We start from the raw sequence: 18040 nt of genomic DNA, 5'->3' as shown, positions 1-18040 counted from the left end.
TTATCTATCTACATAAGTTAACTAACTAGTCAATTAGTTAACTATCTACCTGATGTGAGGTAAGCAGACACTAGCCCAAATATTTACTTAGTTAATTAACTTAAGTAACTGTTACGGAGGAGTTAACTACATATGGTTAAGATAAGTTACATACTGTGATTGTATAATTACAATACCTGACCATCATCCTGAGAGTGAGAAGGAGAAGTTTAGGGGCAGAAAGTAAGCAACGATTGATTCAACAATCGAGGTGAATGGAGGAATTAGAACTGAGATGTTAAGTACTAGTACTTCCACGGGAACCATACTTTTCAGCCTGATGGATGGTCAGCTATTTTTATCGCGACAATCGCACTACCACTCTGTCTTGGACTAAGCGCCCAGGGCGTCCGTTAGACTAGTGATGGAAGCCCCTTCCAGAAGGAATCTTACCATACCTGACAGGTACTCCCGCAATGACTTTCCCTTCCTCTTCCTCTCTTTAGGCCAGTCATCTTCAATCCATAATAATGACTCGTGTGGAAAACAATTGCTAAGCAAAGGGAGAGCGCCAAATACAGCATCTACAGGCACATCGCACATGCAGTGTCATTGAGAAACAAGAGGTCGAACCTTTTCTTCAAGTTTACTTAGGTAAGTAATCTCTTGGCATCTGTTGAATCCTCTGTGGTGGACCCAAGCCTTGGAAATTTTCACCTTTGTTGGTAATGTGTAACCACCATCAGAGAGTGACTAGTAGGGGGTAACCCCTCCATATAGTTGCACTATACATAGGCATATCAGCCTATAGTCTACACCTAGCGACGTGAGATGCTATCCTAACACTCGATCCTCTTCTTTCTGAAACACTACCTGGCAAGTAATCAAAATTGTCTTCCTTGTCTAGTCGAAGGCAGTCTGAAAGTATACCGTCACGGGCATTAAGTACTGACAGTGGTAAAAGCATTGGTGCTTGGCGTTCCACCACCTTAGCATATAGACTACGTTTTGTCTCATCAACTTCCGGCTGCCGTACAATTTGGCCAGTGCCCAGCTTCGGGCTGCAACACCACCAATGGAACCCCAGCGTAATGATTTTCATCATCCTTACTCGCCTTATGACATCCAACTGCAGTTGATGCGGGCGCTATACTCTTGTCTCGAACAAGGAAAAGTTGCTGTATTCGAGTCACCTACTGGTAAGCCGTGTAAGCTTCGTGCTAGATTCATTTGCAGCTAATATAGCCAATCCCAGGAACTGTAAGTAAGATTTTTATTTCATTTTACTCGTTCGATTCCAGGTGAACGTATACAGTAGATAGTTCTTGGTCGTCACCATATACTATCTAGTAGCCCATGAACCCCTGGCTGCGGTAGCACAAGCTTGAGAATTCACCGAAGTGTGCCGTGGGTTCATGGAATATGGCTAAACAACTTGCCAGGGAAAATCCTTAAGTTTAATATGCGGTTCCTTGACGTGGCTGCGAGACCACAGGCGTTCCGCCTTCCAGACAGCGGTTGACAATGCCACATGTAAGACTCCTCGTTACTGGATAGCTGAAATTCTCCACTAATCGTACTCTAGGTGATGATGACGAACCTGAATGGATGCTGGATTTTGCCAGGCGTGAGTCGAGTCGGAAGATGACCGAGAAAAGGAAGGAGCTTGAAGAGAGATTAGAAAGGACGAGAAAGGAAGAAGAACAGCAGAGGATCGCGCTAGACAACCCCGAAGGATCCCGGAAAAAGCAGGTATGAGGTTGAGCAATACTTCTGTCTCGATATATCGGCTGACTCCAAATTTGTCCGTGCAGAAATACAGTACACCATCAACTGAAACTGGTGGGCTAAGCGAAGAACACTTTGCGCTGGATGACTACGACAGCGAGAATGAAGAGCATAGCAAACAGCGGAGTGGGCTGGCCCATACTAACGAACTATCTTCTAGTACACTAGAATTGTTGGAACGCTTTAAAGGACAGTTCTCCACCGCCAAGCCAGGAAGTGACGATGAAGACAATGACGAAGTCAAGATATTTTATTGCTCCCGGACACACTCCCAGTTAAGCCAATTTGCCGGTGAACTGAGACGCGTTAAAATGCCATGGAGTGTACCGAAGGACTTGTTGAGTACTGACTTGACAGGAGAAGAAGAACTCGAGGAGCGTGTGAAGCATGTCACTCTTGGTTCTCGGAAGAACCTCTGCATTAATCCCCGTGTCAGTTCATTGGAAAATGCAACAGCGATTAATGAGCGTTGTTTAGATCTACAACAGCCCAATGTGGATCCTCAGCATAAATGTCCATTTCTGCCATCCAAAGAAGATGAAAGACAGGTTCTTCAATTCCGGGACCATGCATTATCAACAGTGAAGGACATTGAGGACCTGGGAAAGCTTGGCAAGAAGATTGGGATATGCCCTTATTATGCATCCCGTTCTGTTATTAAGAATAGTGAGGTTTGTTGCCTTCGAGTCCGACCTTCAACCGACCTAGTAGCTGATGAGTGGCAGATTGTAACACTACCATATCCCTTGCTGTTGCAACGCTCAGCGAGAGAGGCTCTCAATCTATCTGTCAAGGGGCATGTCATAATAATCGACGAAGCCCATAATTTGATGGACGCAATATCCAACATACACTCGGTAACGGTGACGCTTTCACAATTGCAGACCTCTCTTTCTCAATTGACTATCTATGCCCGCAAATTCAAAACTCGCTTGAAGGGGAAAAACAGGAGCTATGTTGCTCAGGTTATTCGGCTCCTCAGTTCAATCGCTGCTCATCTTCGGTCACTCCTAGAGAGTGGAAAGGCACCGGAGGGCCCGGTTTTGGCATCTGAGCTCATGTCCGGAAAGGGGGTTGATCAGATCAATCCTTATAAATTGAGTCGATATTTACAAGAAAGCAAATTAGCAAGGAAAGTTGATGGATATGTCGAGTTCACTAAAGATCCGTCAAACAAGCAGGGGACAAGGGATCCTACGGTGCCCGTACTGTTTCACATACAGGGATTTCTTCTATCTTTGATGAACCCCTCTGCCGAAGGGCGATTGTTCTACTTGAAGGAACAGGGAGATATCCAATTGAAGTACATGCTTTTAGACCCTACCAATCAATTTCGGGAGCTTGTGGAGGATGCAAGAGCCGTCATATTGGCTGGCGGGACCATGTCACCCGTAAGTTTCGACGGCCATCAATGGTAGTGTATTGTTTATCTCACGATTTGGGCAGATGACAGACTACATGAACCATCTCTTCTCGTATGTCCCAGCCAGTCGCTTAGACACGTTCAGTTACGGCCATGTCATACCACCAGAGAATTTGATCGCTCACACACTGGTACGGGGTGTTCAAGGCTCAGAATTTGACTTTACCTATGATGTCCGTGACTCTGAGAAAATGGTGAGAGCTTTCCTCTTTCGACGCATAGCATCGTTCTCTATCTGAAAAGAAGCTGACCATTGTTACGTCGGCATTCAGATCATGGATCTTGGTAGGACGATAGCTACGCTCTGCCATGTCATCCCCGACGGAGTAGTGGCATTCTTTCCCAGCTACGATTACCTTGGCCGGGTCCTGAGCATCTGGAAGAAGCCAATGCTAAGCGAACAAGGCCAGACTGTGTATGGCTTGATTGGGCAGAAGAAGCCCATACTGTCTGAGTCCCGAGACATGACAGTCACTACCGAGGAACTGCTACAGACGTACGCCAAAACTGTTGATTCTGGCAGAGGTGCGCTTCTCTTGTCCGTTGTGGGTGGCAAGCTGTCAGAGGGCATCAATTTCTCTGACAAACTCGGACGGGCTGTGTTGATTGTGGGACTGCCCTTTCCCAATATACGGAGTGCAGTTTGGCAAGCCAAGATACAGTATATTGAGCAGAAAACACACCAGCAAGCTACAGGCCCTGAGGCAAGCCGGCAATCAGCAGCAAAAGCAGCAGGGAGGGACTTCTATGAGAACTCGTGCATGCGAGCAGTGAACCAGTGTATTGGGCGAGCCATCAGGCACCGTAACGACTATGCGGCGATTGTTCTGATTGACAGACGTTATGATAAACCCGGTATCCAAGCGAAGCTACCGGCTTGGATCAAACAGAGTATGGTAGGCAGTTCGGCCCAACGACCTGCTGGTGCTACGATTCAGAGTTTGGCGAAGTTTTTTGCCAGCAAATCAACCTAAATCGATCTCGAGTAGAATAATAGACCATTTCAGAACAATTACCGCTAATACGATTCTACACATGTTCAAAACGTTATAGACATTATTTCCCGTCCGTTGGTGAAATTATGTGAGAGGAACCGATCTAGTAGATCTATAGTAACTCCGTAGATCTATCTAACAAGGGAATGTTCTATGAGCGATTATGTAATCTAGTGGCGCAGGCGCTGGAGCACGTGATGGTACTGCGCCCAGCCGCCAAAGACAAGCCGCAGGGTTGGCCCTAAGTTAGGGCAAGCGAATTAGCGCACACTCTAGCCGCCCCGGAGCCTTGATTTCAACATCTGAGCCAGCAGTATACACGACCGCATCCCCCCATCGCCAACCCTCAGACCGGTCTTGTCGAGCTCAGCACCGTCGACAAGATGCCTACCCGTTTCTCGAAGACAAGGAAAGCGTGAGTCGCTTCAACTTCTCCCTTTCGCCTCCGGTGGTCGACCGTTTCGTTTGTCGTGGTCAATTTGCGACAGGCTTGAGGCCTCATCCGACCACCGTCCGCCCCGTCTACCAGAACAACAAGAAAACTGACTTATGTGTCTTCTTCCTTAGCCGCGGTCATGTTTCGGCCGGTTACGGTCGAATTGGCAAGCACCGTAAGCACCCCGGTGGTCGTGGTATGGCCGGTGGTCAGCACCACCACCGCACCAACCTCGACAAGTACCACCCCGGTTACTTCGGTAAGGTCGGTATGAGGTACTTCCACAAGACCCAGCAGCAGTTCTGGAAGCCCACTATCAACCTTGACAAGGTACGTTCAAACTCGACACTACGATCCCAATCGAGATGTGGCGAAGAGAATCGGGAAGATGAGAAGGCGCAAGGGGTGTACATTTGTTATCAGACACCGTGGAAGAAGAATGGGAGGGGGATTGGAACAGGAGCGCAAGAACATACGAGATTTGAATACGTTTTCAAGGATGTGGATGGCTGATAGATTGTCTTCCCAATATAGCTGTGGTCTCTCGTCCCCGCCGAGAAGCGTGATGCCTACCTGAGCGGCCAGAAGACCGACACCGCCCCCGTCATCGACCTCCTTCCCCTCGGCTACTCCAAGGTTCTCGGCAAGGGCCGTCTCCCCGAGGTCCCCATCGTCGTCCGCGCTCGCTACTTCAGCCGGGATGCTGAGGAGAAGATCAAGGCTGCCGGTGGTGTTGTTGAGCTCGTTGCTTAAGTGTGGAAAGTCTGGGATTTCACTTGGAGGATGAAAAACCGGGACAGGTGCTGCGCTGGCTACGATTCGGTGTAATAGAGATTCGAATTCTCCCCGGGGAATGAGAAAACAAAAAATGGGAGCCGCGGATCGGGCACCTTGATCCGTGTATTTACAAATTCAAAAGGGTTTCTATTTGTGACGAGCAAAGAATGGCCTCCGGATGCCCTTACGATCACGCTCTATTATTGAACAATACCATAAAGGAGGACAACCTTTTTTTTTCTGTGGATATGTTCGCTCTTCCCCCATCTATGCTGCTACAGAGTATGCCGGGCTATGGCTTCTATGAGCATGAGGGCAAGGCTCTTGAATACGGCTGTTTTTGAGTATGAGCCAGCAGCGCCGGTTTTGAGGATGTATATCCCAGACCTGAAATGCCCTTTGGAGTTGCAGCGATTACAGAATGCGTAGACCACTGGACTATGACCTTCCTCTTTACTCCAAAGTTCGGGGGATATGGCTCTAATTCATGCCCATTGCCCGGTTATTGTAATCCTCCCGTGGTATCCGTATGATAATGATAATATGGTGATTGTAGTATGTTATGTGATGTAGAGGTACCGGGACGTTTATGTAGGTCTCTATGTAAAACAACGGTCGTAGTACATCCTGAGTAGAGAAAGAGTTCTAGATCTTCGATTCACGCACCGACCCCACCTTCTCTGGGGCTTTGTTGCTGGCCTCCAGGGTTTCACGAATGAAACGAGTTGCCTCATCCATCATCTTCCCGGTCATATCATGCCCAGCCTCTTCATCGATGATATCTTCGAAGGTCACAGCACCATCGGCAAACCAGCCCTGCGAAGCGACAGCCTGCTTTAACCAAGCCAAAAACACCTCCCCGCGATGATAAGGGACCAACTTGTCCTTGCCGCCGGCCAAATTGAGAATCCTCTTTCCGGCTATGGAACGGGCAAGGAGCGGTCGCAACGCAGCCTTCTCGCTCTCCGTCGGCTCCGGCAATGGTCCACTGCGAAGAGGACCGACATCCGAGGCCGACTTCACGTGGCTCAACAACAGACCGGCCGGATCGTACTTCTTCACAGCATCCAGTAGAGATGAAGGAAAAGCCTCAGAGCCAAGGAATTGAGAGCCTGGGGTGTCGGTGCTCGTCCACGATGGCAACTTCGATAATCTGGCCCGATCAGCCATCAGATTCACGTAGTCCGGGCAGCCGATGACGACGACCCCGGCGCTTATGCGAGGTTCATGCAGAAGACAGCTCCATGCTGCATGGCCGCCCAGGGAAACACCCAACACCAGATTATCGACGATCTTGCGATCGGAGCGGGGGAACACATAGGAGGGGAGGTAATCAATCAGAAGAGATACGTCTCGGGCAGTGCCCTCTGTGGTTCCAGAAGGAAAGTTGTTAGTGTCTACATTTTCCTCTGGTAGCAAGTGACTCAACTCACGAAAAATTGAGAACATATCCTGAGCATGTCGAGGGTTTCCCTGTCTCCATGCTTCATTGGCCAGCGGATCTACCTCTCTCGTTCCATGATTGCGTTGATCGAATGCGACAGCAATGAGGCCCTTGGTGGGGTTCCTGGAGTTCCAATCCGCGATGATGGTCGTCCCAATGCCTTTCATGCGTTCTTGGGTACCTCCTCTGGGATGTAAGAGCCACAGACAGGCAATGTCGGAGGTTTGTGTGGGGAGTTCATCAAGACCGTAGACTGTGGTTTGGATCCCCGCAACGGGGTATGTCTTTCGCGAGACGGTTGAAGCATCGCCGTAGCGGCTTGCGTTGTCAAGTGTCTTTATGGGATCAGCCATACTTTGTTGCGTTATTTTGTGGGTTGTCTTGGGGTTTCTCTTTAGCTGGGTGAAAATCACGCAGTGATGAGGAATTGGTTCGGGGGGGTTGATTGACTCGGCGATGGCAAGTAATTTGCCGATATATATCCAACTACCTCGGAGGCATTTACCGAGGGGTGTTGTGAAAGAAGCACTACTCCACTACTGATTTCTAGAAGTGCCAGAGGAGCTCTCCCAGTGGGAATCAGGGCTTGACGGGGTATGCACTGCACAGTAACAGAGTCCCTGCCTGCAAACCCAGTATGCTCAGCTATATAGTTACAGGTTATGATGCAAGTATGCGAACATCCAGCTGGTCTGTAGTATTATACATCTGAACTGCCTTAATTATGTTAAGAGGAAGCGAAAGAGGATTACTGTTAGGGAGAAGGGCCGTCCTTGGGAGCATGTAGTATCCGGATTATAATAGCGCAATCATGAGACAGTTGCATCTATTGTTCACATAAGCGTTAGAACACTAGCATTGCAGCGTCCAGATCAGATACTCTTATACCACACTTCTAGATAATAGTTAGTACTTCATTGTCAAGCGGTGAGCAGAGCGGTGACCTGTTCGACGCCGAGGATCGGACTGTTGTAACTTACCTGCCCACATGGGTTGGGTTTTGAAACGGTATGAAACCCGTAACCAACCATCCTGTGGCTGGTGCTGGGCGATTGCTGCCTTAAGGCCAAAGTACCACGGTTGTGGCCCGGTTGTGCTTGGGTTCTCCCGCACGGAGTACCTTGCAAGTACCTCTCCCCGTAACCATGTATTTCGAAAAGGAAGTGTGACGGCGACGTAATCCGCACCCTGATCAGAACGAACTTACACATCGTATTGCGTATTTTGTAGGCCCGCTGAACCTTAGCGGTCTCTTCTCTTCTTTCTTCAAGGAATATCCTCAAAAGCAAGAAGGAAGGAAAGGGTACCTTGACTTCTTCTCTTCCATCTTTCTTCTTGAGGGAGCTATTATTTATCCTACTGTATACTTGGGGTAGCACTTATTGCAACCGAGGCCGAACGGAGAGTACCTACTTACTGCAAGTAACTAACTAACTGCTTACTGTACTAGTAGATGGTCATGCAGGTGCAAAGCAGCCCCATTCTGATCTCTCATAAGGGGTTCATTGATTGATTGATTGATTGAATGATTGATCCATCCCCTTTCCTCCGTGTCCCAAGCCGACCAGAACCAGCAGAACTGCGCCAAAGCGGGCCTTCCGTCTCCAAGTCAGACCTGCGCTTCTTCTATGGGGCGGACTCCACCGCGGCTAACCACTGTCGCTGCTAAACCCAACGCTCCTTTCAAGTTTCACGTCCAGACGTTTCGGCCGTGTTGTCGACTATCCCCTTAATATCTCTTTACTGCTTGATCTTGCCGATCGGTCTATTGTTCCGTCCCCCGGCTGCTGTGTAATAGATATAGAATGTCCGTCTAATTGAAGATCCGAAACCCGTTCCAACAGGATCCTTTTGATCCGCATGTACGCTGCTCTTCCCCGCGCTCTTGCTTTCTTTCCCTCGAAATCCCCTCCCACCCCTGAATGCCATCTTGCTTGCCCAACTGACATTGCGCTCCTCTACGCAGTATGACCGACTCTACGGTCAATCCCTCGGAATCGAGGGGCTCTGAGAACACCCCCAATCGGTATTACTCGAGACAAACCGAACCGATGTCGTTGGACAGCTTGAAGCTGTCATCGCCGCTTCCCTCCCCTTCCTCGACAAAGGATGACGCAGACAGAGCGGATGGAGTTGATGGCGGAGATCAGGTGGAAGCTTCGTCAACGGTCAGAGGTGTGGGAGATGCTCAATCCGACACAAAAGGAAAGACGCGCGCAGAGCATGCCGGCGATTCTGGAGAGGAGGAAACGTCGAATGCCAGTCCCACCAACAAAGCGGCCTCGCTGAGCCTTCGACAACCGAACGATGCAACGGCAAACCAGCAAAATTCCGGGAGCCGAAAGTCGCCAACTTCAGCCCTGGGATCATCTGCCTCGCCTCGCCGCCCAAGCGTACAATTTACTCAAGACACTCCGGAGGTTGATGCTGCTGAGCCATCTCCGTCTAGGCCACCTTCGGTCAAAGGCGATGATGCGGATGCGGGCCTGAAGGGTAGACAATCCCTGCTGACAAAGTTGAAGTCTTTCGCAGCCTCGCCCTCGTTTACCTCTCATACTCGCTCGGCGAGCGGTGCGACGCTGAACGATTTCCGACCTACGAACAATGAACTAGCAACCCCTGGCTCAGAAAGAGGGGAATTTCGCTTTCCGAACACTTTGGAGGAGGAGGGGAGCGATATTGATGCCGACGCGGAAGAGAGTGCCGGGGAGCAACGGGCCCGCCAGAAGAAACAGAAGAAGAAGCAGCCACGTCGTCGGCAGCAGGATGATTCGGTGCCCCCATCGCAGCCAAATACCCCCAAATTCACCAGCCGGCCGTCCTTCCACTTACCGACCTCCTTTTCCCCCTTTGAAAATTATCGCCCCAACTTCTTTCCGCGACGGGGCAGTACCGGTGATTTCACACCTCAACATCGTGAGGGTGTCTCAGAAGACGAAGGTCGTGATCGCCTAAATAGGGATACTGCATGGAGACGGAAAAGTGCCTGGCTTGCTAACGCGCGGGGCCTTACTTACAGTGGGCGCCAAATAGATGCGCCAGCAAATCAAGAGGAAAGAAGACCAAGCAACCTGAGACGGCTGACTGGGTTAGCTGGACCTTCTGAGAATGCAGAAGGAACGGCACCACCCTGGAGGCGTCATCGGGCTGACCGCGGTTCGAGCCTTAGTGCTCAAAGGTGGCGGCAGATAAAGGCAGGTCTCAAGTTGATCGGACAGCGACGCAAGGTGGATAACACAGTAGACCATGCTAAGTCGGCAGAGCTACTCGCTGAGTTGACCTCAGGAGTGCCGGCCGCCTTGATACTGGCCAGCATGTTCCAGCGAGATGAACACGGTAGCAAGCGGATTCCGATTCTTCTGGAGCAGCTCAAGGTGCGGGTCACGGACAGCAAGATTGATTCTCACTCCGGAGATCGCCATCTCGTCTTCCGTATCGAGTTGGAGTATGGTAGTGGCATGACACGGATGAAATGGATCATCTACCGCACCTTGAGGGACTTTGCAAACCTGCACCTGAAGTATAAGTTGCATTTCGGGACTCAGAAGTACATCCAGCTGCGGAACACTGAAGGGGCCCAAAATCTCCCGCGCTTCCCTCGGAGTGCGTTCCCCTATCTTAGGGGCGTGCGTGGGTTGGAAAGCGACATGGAGGATGAGGAGGATGAAGGTGGATACGAAACAGCTGCGGAGGCTACTAGTGGCAATGAAAGAGCCGCCAAAAAGCAGCAGCAAGCGCATCGTCGTTCGTCGGGTGGCCTATCTCGGAGACAGTCTACCGTAACGAACCCAGAAGCGGAGGGTGCTGCTGGGCCTTCAGGCCTTCCTGAAGGAGGGCAGGCCAGTAAAAAGGAGAGCTATCCTGAAAGACAGCGGAAAAAGCTCGAGTCCTACCTGCAGAAGTTGATCCGATTCCTCATATTCAAGCCAGATAGCAACCGTCTCTGCAAGTTTCTGGAATTGTCAGCCCTGGGTGTCCGTCTTGCGGCCGAAGGGAGCTATCACGGCAAGGAAGGCTTCCTGGTTATCCAGTCCTCCAAGGGTCTCGATTTTCGGCGCGCGCTGACGCCGGGCATGGTAAAGAAGCGACACTCTCCCAAATGGTTCCTTGTTAGGCACAGCTATGTCGTCTGCGTCGACTCCCCAGAGGAAATGAACATATATGATGTGTTTTTGGTGGATCCTTTCTTCAAGATTCAAACCCAAAAGGTCAGCTTGAGAAACCAAAAGGCGAAGGAGATTGCCAAATCGGCGACAGAGTCAGCCAGGCACCCACAGCATCACACATTGAGGCTCGAGAACTCGGAGCGCAAGCTTAGACTGCTGGCCAGGAATGAGCGTCAGCTCCATCAGTTCGAAGACTCCATCCGGTTCATGGTTAACAATACCCCCTGGGCAAGGCCGAACCGGTTTGACAGTTTTGCGCCGGTGCGACACAAGTGCTTCGCACAGTGGTTGGTGGATGCGCGTGATCACATGTGGGTTGTGTCGCGGGCGATCAACCAAGCGAAGGATGTCATCTACATCCATGACTGGTGGCTGAGCCCCGAGCTTTACATGCGTCGGCCTGCGGCCATCAGCCAGAAATGGCGTCTAGATCGCCTTCTCCAGCGAAAAGCTCGTGAAGGAGTCAAGATCTTTGTCATCATGTATCGCAACATCAACTCTGCCATCCCTATCGATTCGGAATACTCCAAGTTTTCCCTCTTGGATCTTCATCCAAACGTCTTCGTGCAGCGATCACCAAATCAATTCCGACAGAACACCTTCTTTTGGGCGCACCATGAAAAGCTCTGTATCATCGACCACACCTTGGCTTTTGTAGGAGGTATCGATCTTTGCTTTGGCCGTTGGGACACACCACAACATCTCCTCACCGACGACAAACCCACTGGGTTTGAGACCCCGGATGGACCGAAGGATGCGGATCATTGCCAGCTCTGGCCAGGCAAGGACTACTCGAATCCTCGTGTTCAGGATTTCTACGACCTCGACAAGCCCTACGAGGAGATGTACGATCGAAATGTAGTTCCCAGGATGCCCTGGCATGACATTTCCATGCACGTCGTCGGACAACCGGCTCGAGATCTTACGCGCCACTTTGTCCAACGGTGGAACTACATCTTGCGCCAGCGAAAGCCAACACGCCCCACGCCATTTTTGTTACCGCCGCCAGATTTCGAACCGGCTGATATGGAGGCCCTGGGGCTGGATGGTACCTGTGAGGTCCAAATCCTACGTTCGAGTAGTATGTGGTCGACTGGGACCCCCGACATCACGGAGCATAGCATTATGAATGCTTATGTGAAGCTGATCGAGGAGTCTGAACACTTTGTATACATCGAGAACCAGTTCTTTGTTAGCACCTGTGAAATTGATGGTCGGAAGATTGAGAACTCGATCGGCGATGCTCTTGTGGAACGAATCACCCGAGCAGCAAAGAACAAGGAGGCATGGCGTGCCGTGATTGTCATCCCACTGATGCCGGGCTTCCAGAACACCGTGGATAGTGAGGGTGGAACGAGTGTCCGGTTGATCATGATGTGTCAGTATCGCAGCATTTGTCGTGGGGAGACATCCATATTCGGCCGGCTGCGAGCGTTAGGGATCGAACCTGAGGACTACATCCAATTCTTCAGCCTTCGAACCTGGGGAAAGATCGGCCCTCAAGACCAATTGGTCACCGAGCAGCTTTATATCCATGCCAAGTGCATGGTTGTTGATGACCGAGCTGCCATAATTGGGTCTGCCAACATCAACGAACGCTCCATGTTGGGGTCTCGCGATTCGGAGGTGGCGGCGGTGGTGCGGGATACGGACATGATATGGTCTTCCATGAACGGCCGCCCTTACCTCGTGGGACGGTTCCCACACACCCTTCGTATGCGTCTCATGAGGGAGCATCTTGGTATTGACGTCGATGAGCTGATGGAGCACTCCATGGCAACCGAGGAAGAGCTCCGCCGGATCGAAATCGTCGAAGAAGGGTCGAAGCCTCCCGAAAGCCAGCTCGACTCGGAATCGTTGATGCTGGAGAAGAAAGACGAGAGAGATATGATGGAGCGTCGACACCGGCTTCAGGACGAATTCCTCTCACGGTCTGAAGACATGCACAGCTTCAACCATGACGTTGACTGGGAACAGGGAAATAACCCCAATCTTAAGTCGAACCGGAAACTTACTGCCGACCCGAGAGTGACCTCAAATGCCGAACACAGGAAGGACGTGGACGGCTTTGGTGCCGATAACCTCACCAAAGCCGTGGGGGCTGGCTTGGGCGATGCCCGCGATTCTGAGTTCCTGGGCCCGAGGACAGAGGTCCTGATTTCTCCTGTTGCATCCGAGGGCAAGGGCACTATCCAGCAGCCGAAACAGCCCTCACAACGGAATACCCACCGAGCAAACGCGGGTGGCGATAGAGAAGGCAATCATAGTCTCAGTCCCGTCGTGGAGCATGGTAACGAGGGGGCGCAGGTCGTGGAGGGATTGCCCGCTGTTCGCCATCCAGCACTGCCGGTGGAGCACGAGTCCGAGAGTAGCCACAGCGGGGTTCAGGCGGCTTCGCGGGATAAACATGACCCTATCAAGTCCTCTCACTTGTTCTCTTCTGACGTAAAGCACGTCTTCATCGACAAGGATTGTATGCGTGACCCTGTGATCGACTGCTTCTACCTGGATACTTGGCAAGCTGTAGCGGATAAGAACACCAAGATTTACCGGAATGTGTTCCGCTGCATGCCGGACAGCGAAGTGAAGTCTTGGAAAGAATACAAAGAGTATGCTGCCTATGCAGACCACTTTGCAGAGATGCAGAGTCAACACAGTACCAAAGCATACCAACCCACCAGCCAAAGACAAACCGGACCGCCTGGAACGGGGGCCAGCCTGGCTGGGGCAGCTTCCGGACTCAAGCATACTCTATCGGTCCATGCTCAGAGTGCCGAGGGAGCTAAAGTGGAGGCCAAAGACTCACCAGTCGAAAAGAGCAATGCTCGTTCGACAGAAGCCGGTCAAAAGCCGGACACGCAACATGCCGAACACGGAACTTCGGACGGGCCTTTGCCAATAAATGAGAAATCGACGATGAAAGGAGCAGATGGGACGGCGACGGGGCACATGCCAAATGGACGACATGAGGAAAGTGGCTCTTCTGGTGAAGATCTGGAGAAGCAGCGATCTGAACCGCCGCTCGTGGATTATTCCGAGGCTTTGAATCGGAATGCCACCGGTCAGTCTCGACGACGCCGACGAAGGGCGACGACGCTCGGATCAAAGCGGGAGTTTCACGCGACAGATGAGGTGATGGACAAACAGCGAGCTGAAGAGCTCTTGAATCACGTACAGGGACATTTGATTCTGTGGCCCTACGACTGGTAAGGGATTCGCTGAGCTTTCATCTTTGATATCCCGTTGCACTCTACTGACTTTTCCACTCACATAGGCTCGAAAAGGAAGAACAGGGCGGAAATTGGCTTTACACGCTGGATCAGATCTCTCCGCTGGAAATCTAGTAAGTCCAAGTCCGGAATGGGACACAAACGCATCAAATGCTAACCACGGAGCAGCAACTGAATCGATGTCGACGTGTGTCCATTCAATGTACTACTTAGTACTATATTGTTTCACACTTGGCTGATCTACCTTTTCCATCTTGGACCGACGCCTCTTCTACGATTTTCACAGCTACTTCTTCTCCCACCCCTACACCATCATTTGAGGTCATCCCGTGTAATGTTTGGGTGGCTGGTGGTTTTCAGCTCACTGCATATCAAGCGGGCGTTTTCTACATTCAGGCGTTTAATTCTCTCCATGTCATCATGTCACTGATACCTTACCACGCATCCTGGTGTCCTTGCACGTATGTCGGCAGCACCGGGCACTGTCTAATAGATTTGGATGTTAATTAATCCTTTTGAGGGAAGAGTGTATATACATAGAGGTGTTTCCCATACAAGGGGCTATAGTACATGCTTGATTGCGATCGAAAAAGTAGAGGTAGCTCATAAAGAAGCACAAAATTTGATTCCGTGACATGTCACGTGGAATCGACTGTCCTGACAGTAAGTCGATCGCGCACTTGGCTGAAATCGTCAAAATTCACCTGCAAAACCGAGTTCAGCAGACTGTGATCGAGAGTTACAGGCGCGCACTGGTCCCAGTGATCGAGAGCCGTACGAAGACGCTCATGAGCGCGCGCAAACGCCGCCCGCAGTTGTGGAGTATCAAGACAAGAACGGCCCAGGTCATCCAAATAATTAGTAGGATTCTGCAGACATAGCCGCGTAGCCGCGGCTGTGTTGCCCATGGACGCGGCGGTTTTCTTCATATTGATGATGGCTCGCTGACCGCGCAAATGGGCGGGGATCTCGTCCGGCTGACTGGAGAACATCCGGCTGGCGGAGCGGACAGTATCCGCATCAAAGGTACCCGGAGGATCGACGGCGATTCCGGTCGTCGTGAGATCGACTTCGGTGCCATACATTTGGAGAAAGGCGAGAAGGCGCTCGCCTAAACCGTCAGAACGTTGGAACTTGCCGTGATTCAACTTTAGGAATGCTACGATGAGCATGACTAGGGCTTCGGGTTTAAGGGATCTCGGGCCATGGCCACATAGGCCTTGGGATTCGAGGAGAAGTCGCACAGCCATGTAGAGAGGTCGGACGGAGGGGTATTCGGCACGGTAGTCTTGAATGTACTCGACCATGGGGGGAATGTCTTCTCCGCAGGAGAAGCGTATGCGGAGACCCGTCTCGTGATGAACGGCGGTGGATGGGTAGACGATGTTGAAGGATCGGAAGTCCTGAAGGATCTGTTCAACATCTCGGAGCAGACGCTTGTGCTGAGCGAGGATCTGCGGACGCGTGGCGCTTGGTTTTCGAACCTGTTCGGTAGATCGTATTGAGTCTGGGACGGGGAGGAGAAGGTCCAGATGGGAGTGGCTCATGGCTAGCCCGGTTCGCCATGATCCGATGATACAGGGGGCACGGGGCGCAGTCCCTTCCAGAAGACCAGCTATATGCGCGGTTATCCGATGAACCCTCTCCTCCTCCGGTGGGGTCGGACTGAGGTATTTTTCAAGTGCCTTAATCTCCGCATCTAGCTGGGAGAGGCCGTCACTGAAGGACCTCGTTGAATCCAATCCATCCAGCCATGGACATTGAACCGGCCGGCCCCGTTTGGAGTCAGCATCCCAGTGTATCAGCTGAGGTGTGTATGAAGGCCGGGACGGCGGGTGGGACTTCTGAATGGAGCGAGGTTTCCTCCTTGGGCTTTTTGGGGTCGGGGAAGACCCCAAAGTTACATCTGTGTTGGAACCGTTCGATGGCCCATCGTTTGTTGCAACCTCCGCAGGTGACTGTTCAGAATCAGCTGGTTTATTCGGTATCTTGCGAATTAAACTAGCTCGATTCGAGGAACGGTGTGCTTCGAGGGTTTTTTGTAGACTATTTTTGAAAATTGCCGGGTTCTTGAAAGTCGAGCGGGTTTGGTGGAAGTATCGCGGCTTCAGCGGAGAGGATATAGAGGGGGCCAAATAAGCAGCAACCGACGAGGAAGGAGAGGAGAGGAGATATCGATTAGAGGAGCAAAGAACGCGCATGACCGCGCGTTCAGCAGGGCAATGGAGGCATTGCGAAGAAAGTGTTGCAACCGGGGGCATAAACCGGAGGAAAGGAAAGTATACGGGGGGGGGGTGTATACTTGGGACTGGATGGCGCAGAGTTCCGGACAACCCGAGTCGATAGGAATGAATTGAGGTTAAGGAGGGCGGGTGATCTCGGACGGGATGCTGAGATGTTTCGAAGAGGACGAAAGAAGCGAGGCTAGAAGTCGAGGCAGGGAATGAATGATGATAATGTCGCAAGTATCGGATAGACTAACAGGAACTAGTGATGAGTTACCCGATTAAGGTTAGTACTGTCAGGTGCGCTGTAATTCCCACGTGACTGCGGGCCGTGATCTGGCCAGCCCTAGCATTGATCGACTGGTTATGGTTAGTTACTAGTTAGGTCTTCACATGTCACACTCCCCCTGTCGGGGAAATGGCGATCTCAAATCTGCAAATCGGATCTCACTGAGTCATTGTAGACTTCAACCATTCTTTGCCCTCATCTTCTTGTTTCCCGAACTTAGCTTCTATTATTACCTTTAGTCCTTTACATATAACCCCAATCTTCCCAGTGGATTCTACGGGCGTAATGACAGGCAGTCACATCCCATGACCTGGACAAATATCGATGGGCTACTTTCAGGGATCGGGCAAGTTTCATCCGGCATCTTCTCCCACATGCCTGAACACTCTTGCGCGCTTTGCTCTTGGTTTCGGCCGATGCAAGACACGCTACCTAATGAGTTAGACACTTCTGTAGAAGGACTAGATGATTTAGGTTCGGTTAGGCACTCTTGCTATTTCCTGGGCCCAACTTCCCGGGTTATTGTCTAGTCTGCCAACTGACTACTGTACCTGTTCGTGTTAACCTGACCTGCCTTAATCTACAATTACCGAAAAAACAAAATATCGATGAGATATTATGTGCTGTGCTCTGTAAGAGTAGTAGTAATTTTTTCTAGTGGTACACAATAGTAGAATCTAGTTGGAGTAGATTGGGGAGGGGGGCGAATAACAGGTGGACCTTTTTTCCTCCTGTTCGTCCGAACTGCCGTTTGGGGGATCATGACGTATCTGGGAAAAAAAGAAATATCTGGGTTACTAACTACTACTGTTATGGAGATGGCGGGGACCCAATCCATTGCTTGCTAATATCCTCACCAGAAACATCATCATCATCATCATCATCGCCATCATGGTCCATTATTAGTATTGCTTCGTCCCTCCATGGCAGACCAAACCCACCACGGACACGGAACCGGTTTCCCTGACCTTGTTCGGTTTCAATAATCATCAACTTCTTCTTCTTCCTTTTCTAAGCCCCCTATAATCCCCACCCGCTATACGCCTTCTTTTTCCTTCCATCAGCCCTCGCCGCCGAGTCTGGACCATCCTAGGCCCATCCCTCCCCTCGATCCCTTCGCTGCCTCTCTTCCCCCTTCGGCGTCCTTCTATCTGAACCCGTGCATGAGGGATTGGCTGTTTTATAAGCAAACCCTGCCGACAGACCGCCGACCAGCTGATACGACTGCTTTGGTAGTTGGCTTGCTTTGCCTGCATTAAGTTGCTTGATTGTCCGATTGGGGGTGATT

The 18040-nt window shown here is 51.0% G+C and overlaps 5 protein-coding genes across 5 annotated transcripts; 3 read left to right on the top strand and 2 right to left on the bottom strand.

Annotated features, from left to right (window-relative positions):
• Positions 1-1733: 1733 nt before the first annotated feature.
• On the top strand, positions 1734-4164 carry chl1 (DNA helicase; the record flags this gene model as incomplete). The annotated part of the gene is made up of 4 exons (XM_041682024.1): positions 1734-2438; positions 2493-3158; positions 3214-3384; positions 3463-4164. 4 exons carry the CDS (start codon positions 1734-1736, stop codon positions 4162-4164), a joined length of 2244 nt encoding a protein of 747 aa, XP_041548907.1.
• Positions 4165-4568: 404 nt separating this feature from the next.
• Positions 4569-5374, top strand: RPL28 (60S ribosomal protein uL15; the record flags this gene model as incomplete). Its single annotated transcript, XM_041682022.1, has 3 exons — positions 4569-4600; positions 4753-4951; positions 5156-5374. The coding sequence occupies 3 exons, from the start codon at positions 4569-4571 to the stop codon at positions 5372-5374; spliced, it is 450 nt and encodes a 149-aa protein (XP_041548906.1).
• A 669-nt stretch (positions 5375-6043) lies between these two features.
• Positions 6044-7195, bottom strand: AKAW2_80944S (uncharacterized protein; the record flags this gene model as incomplete). The annotated part of the gene is made up of 1 exon (XM_041682021.1): positions 6044-7195. The coding sequence occupies one exon, from the start codon at positions 7193-7195 to the stop codon at positions 6044-6046; it is 1152 nt and encodes a 383-aa protein (XP_041548905.1).
• A 1614-nt stretch (positions 7196-8809) lies between these two features.
• Positions 8810-14413, top strand: pld3 (phospholipase D; the record flags this gene model as incomplete). Its single annotated transcript, XM_041682020.1, has 3 exons — positions 8810-14214; positions 14283-14351; positions 14407-14413. 3 exons carry the CDS (start codon positions 8810-8812, stop codon positions 14411-14413), a joined length of 5481 nt encoding a protein of 1826 aa, XP_041548904.1.
• A 463-nt stretch (positions 14414-14876) lies between these two features.
• Positions 14877-16439, bottom strand: AKAW2_80942S (uncharacterized protein; the record flags this gene model as incomplete). Its single annotated transcript, XM_041682019.1, has 1 exon — positions 14877-16439. One exon carries the CDS (start codon positions 16437-16439, stop codon positions 14877-14879), a length of 1563 nt encoding a protein of 520 aa, XP_041548903.1.
• Between the last annotated feature and the right edge of the window lie 1601 nt (positions 16440-18040).

This window comes from Aspergillus luchuensis, chromosome 8 (genome assembly GCF_016861625.1).
Source record: "Aspergillus luchuensis IFO 4308 DNA, chromosome 8, nearly complete sequence".
NCBI lineage: Eukaryota > Fungi > Ascomycota > Eurotiomycetes > Eurotiales > Aspergillaceae > Aspergillus > Aspergillus luchuensis.
The sequence above is the reverse complement of the archived record's forward strand: the minus strand, read 5'-3'. Positions and strand labels throughout refer to the sequence as shown.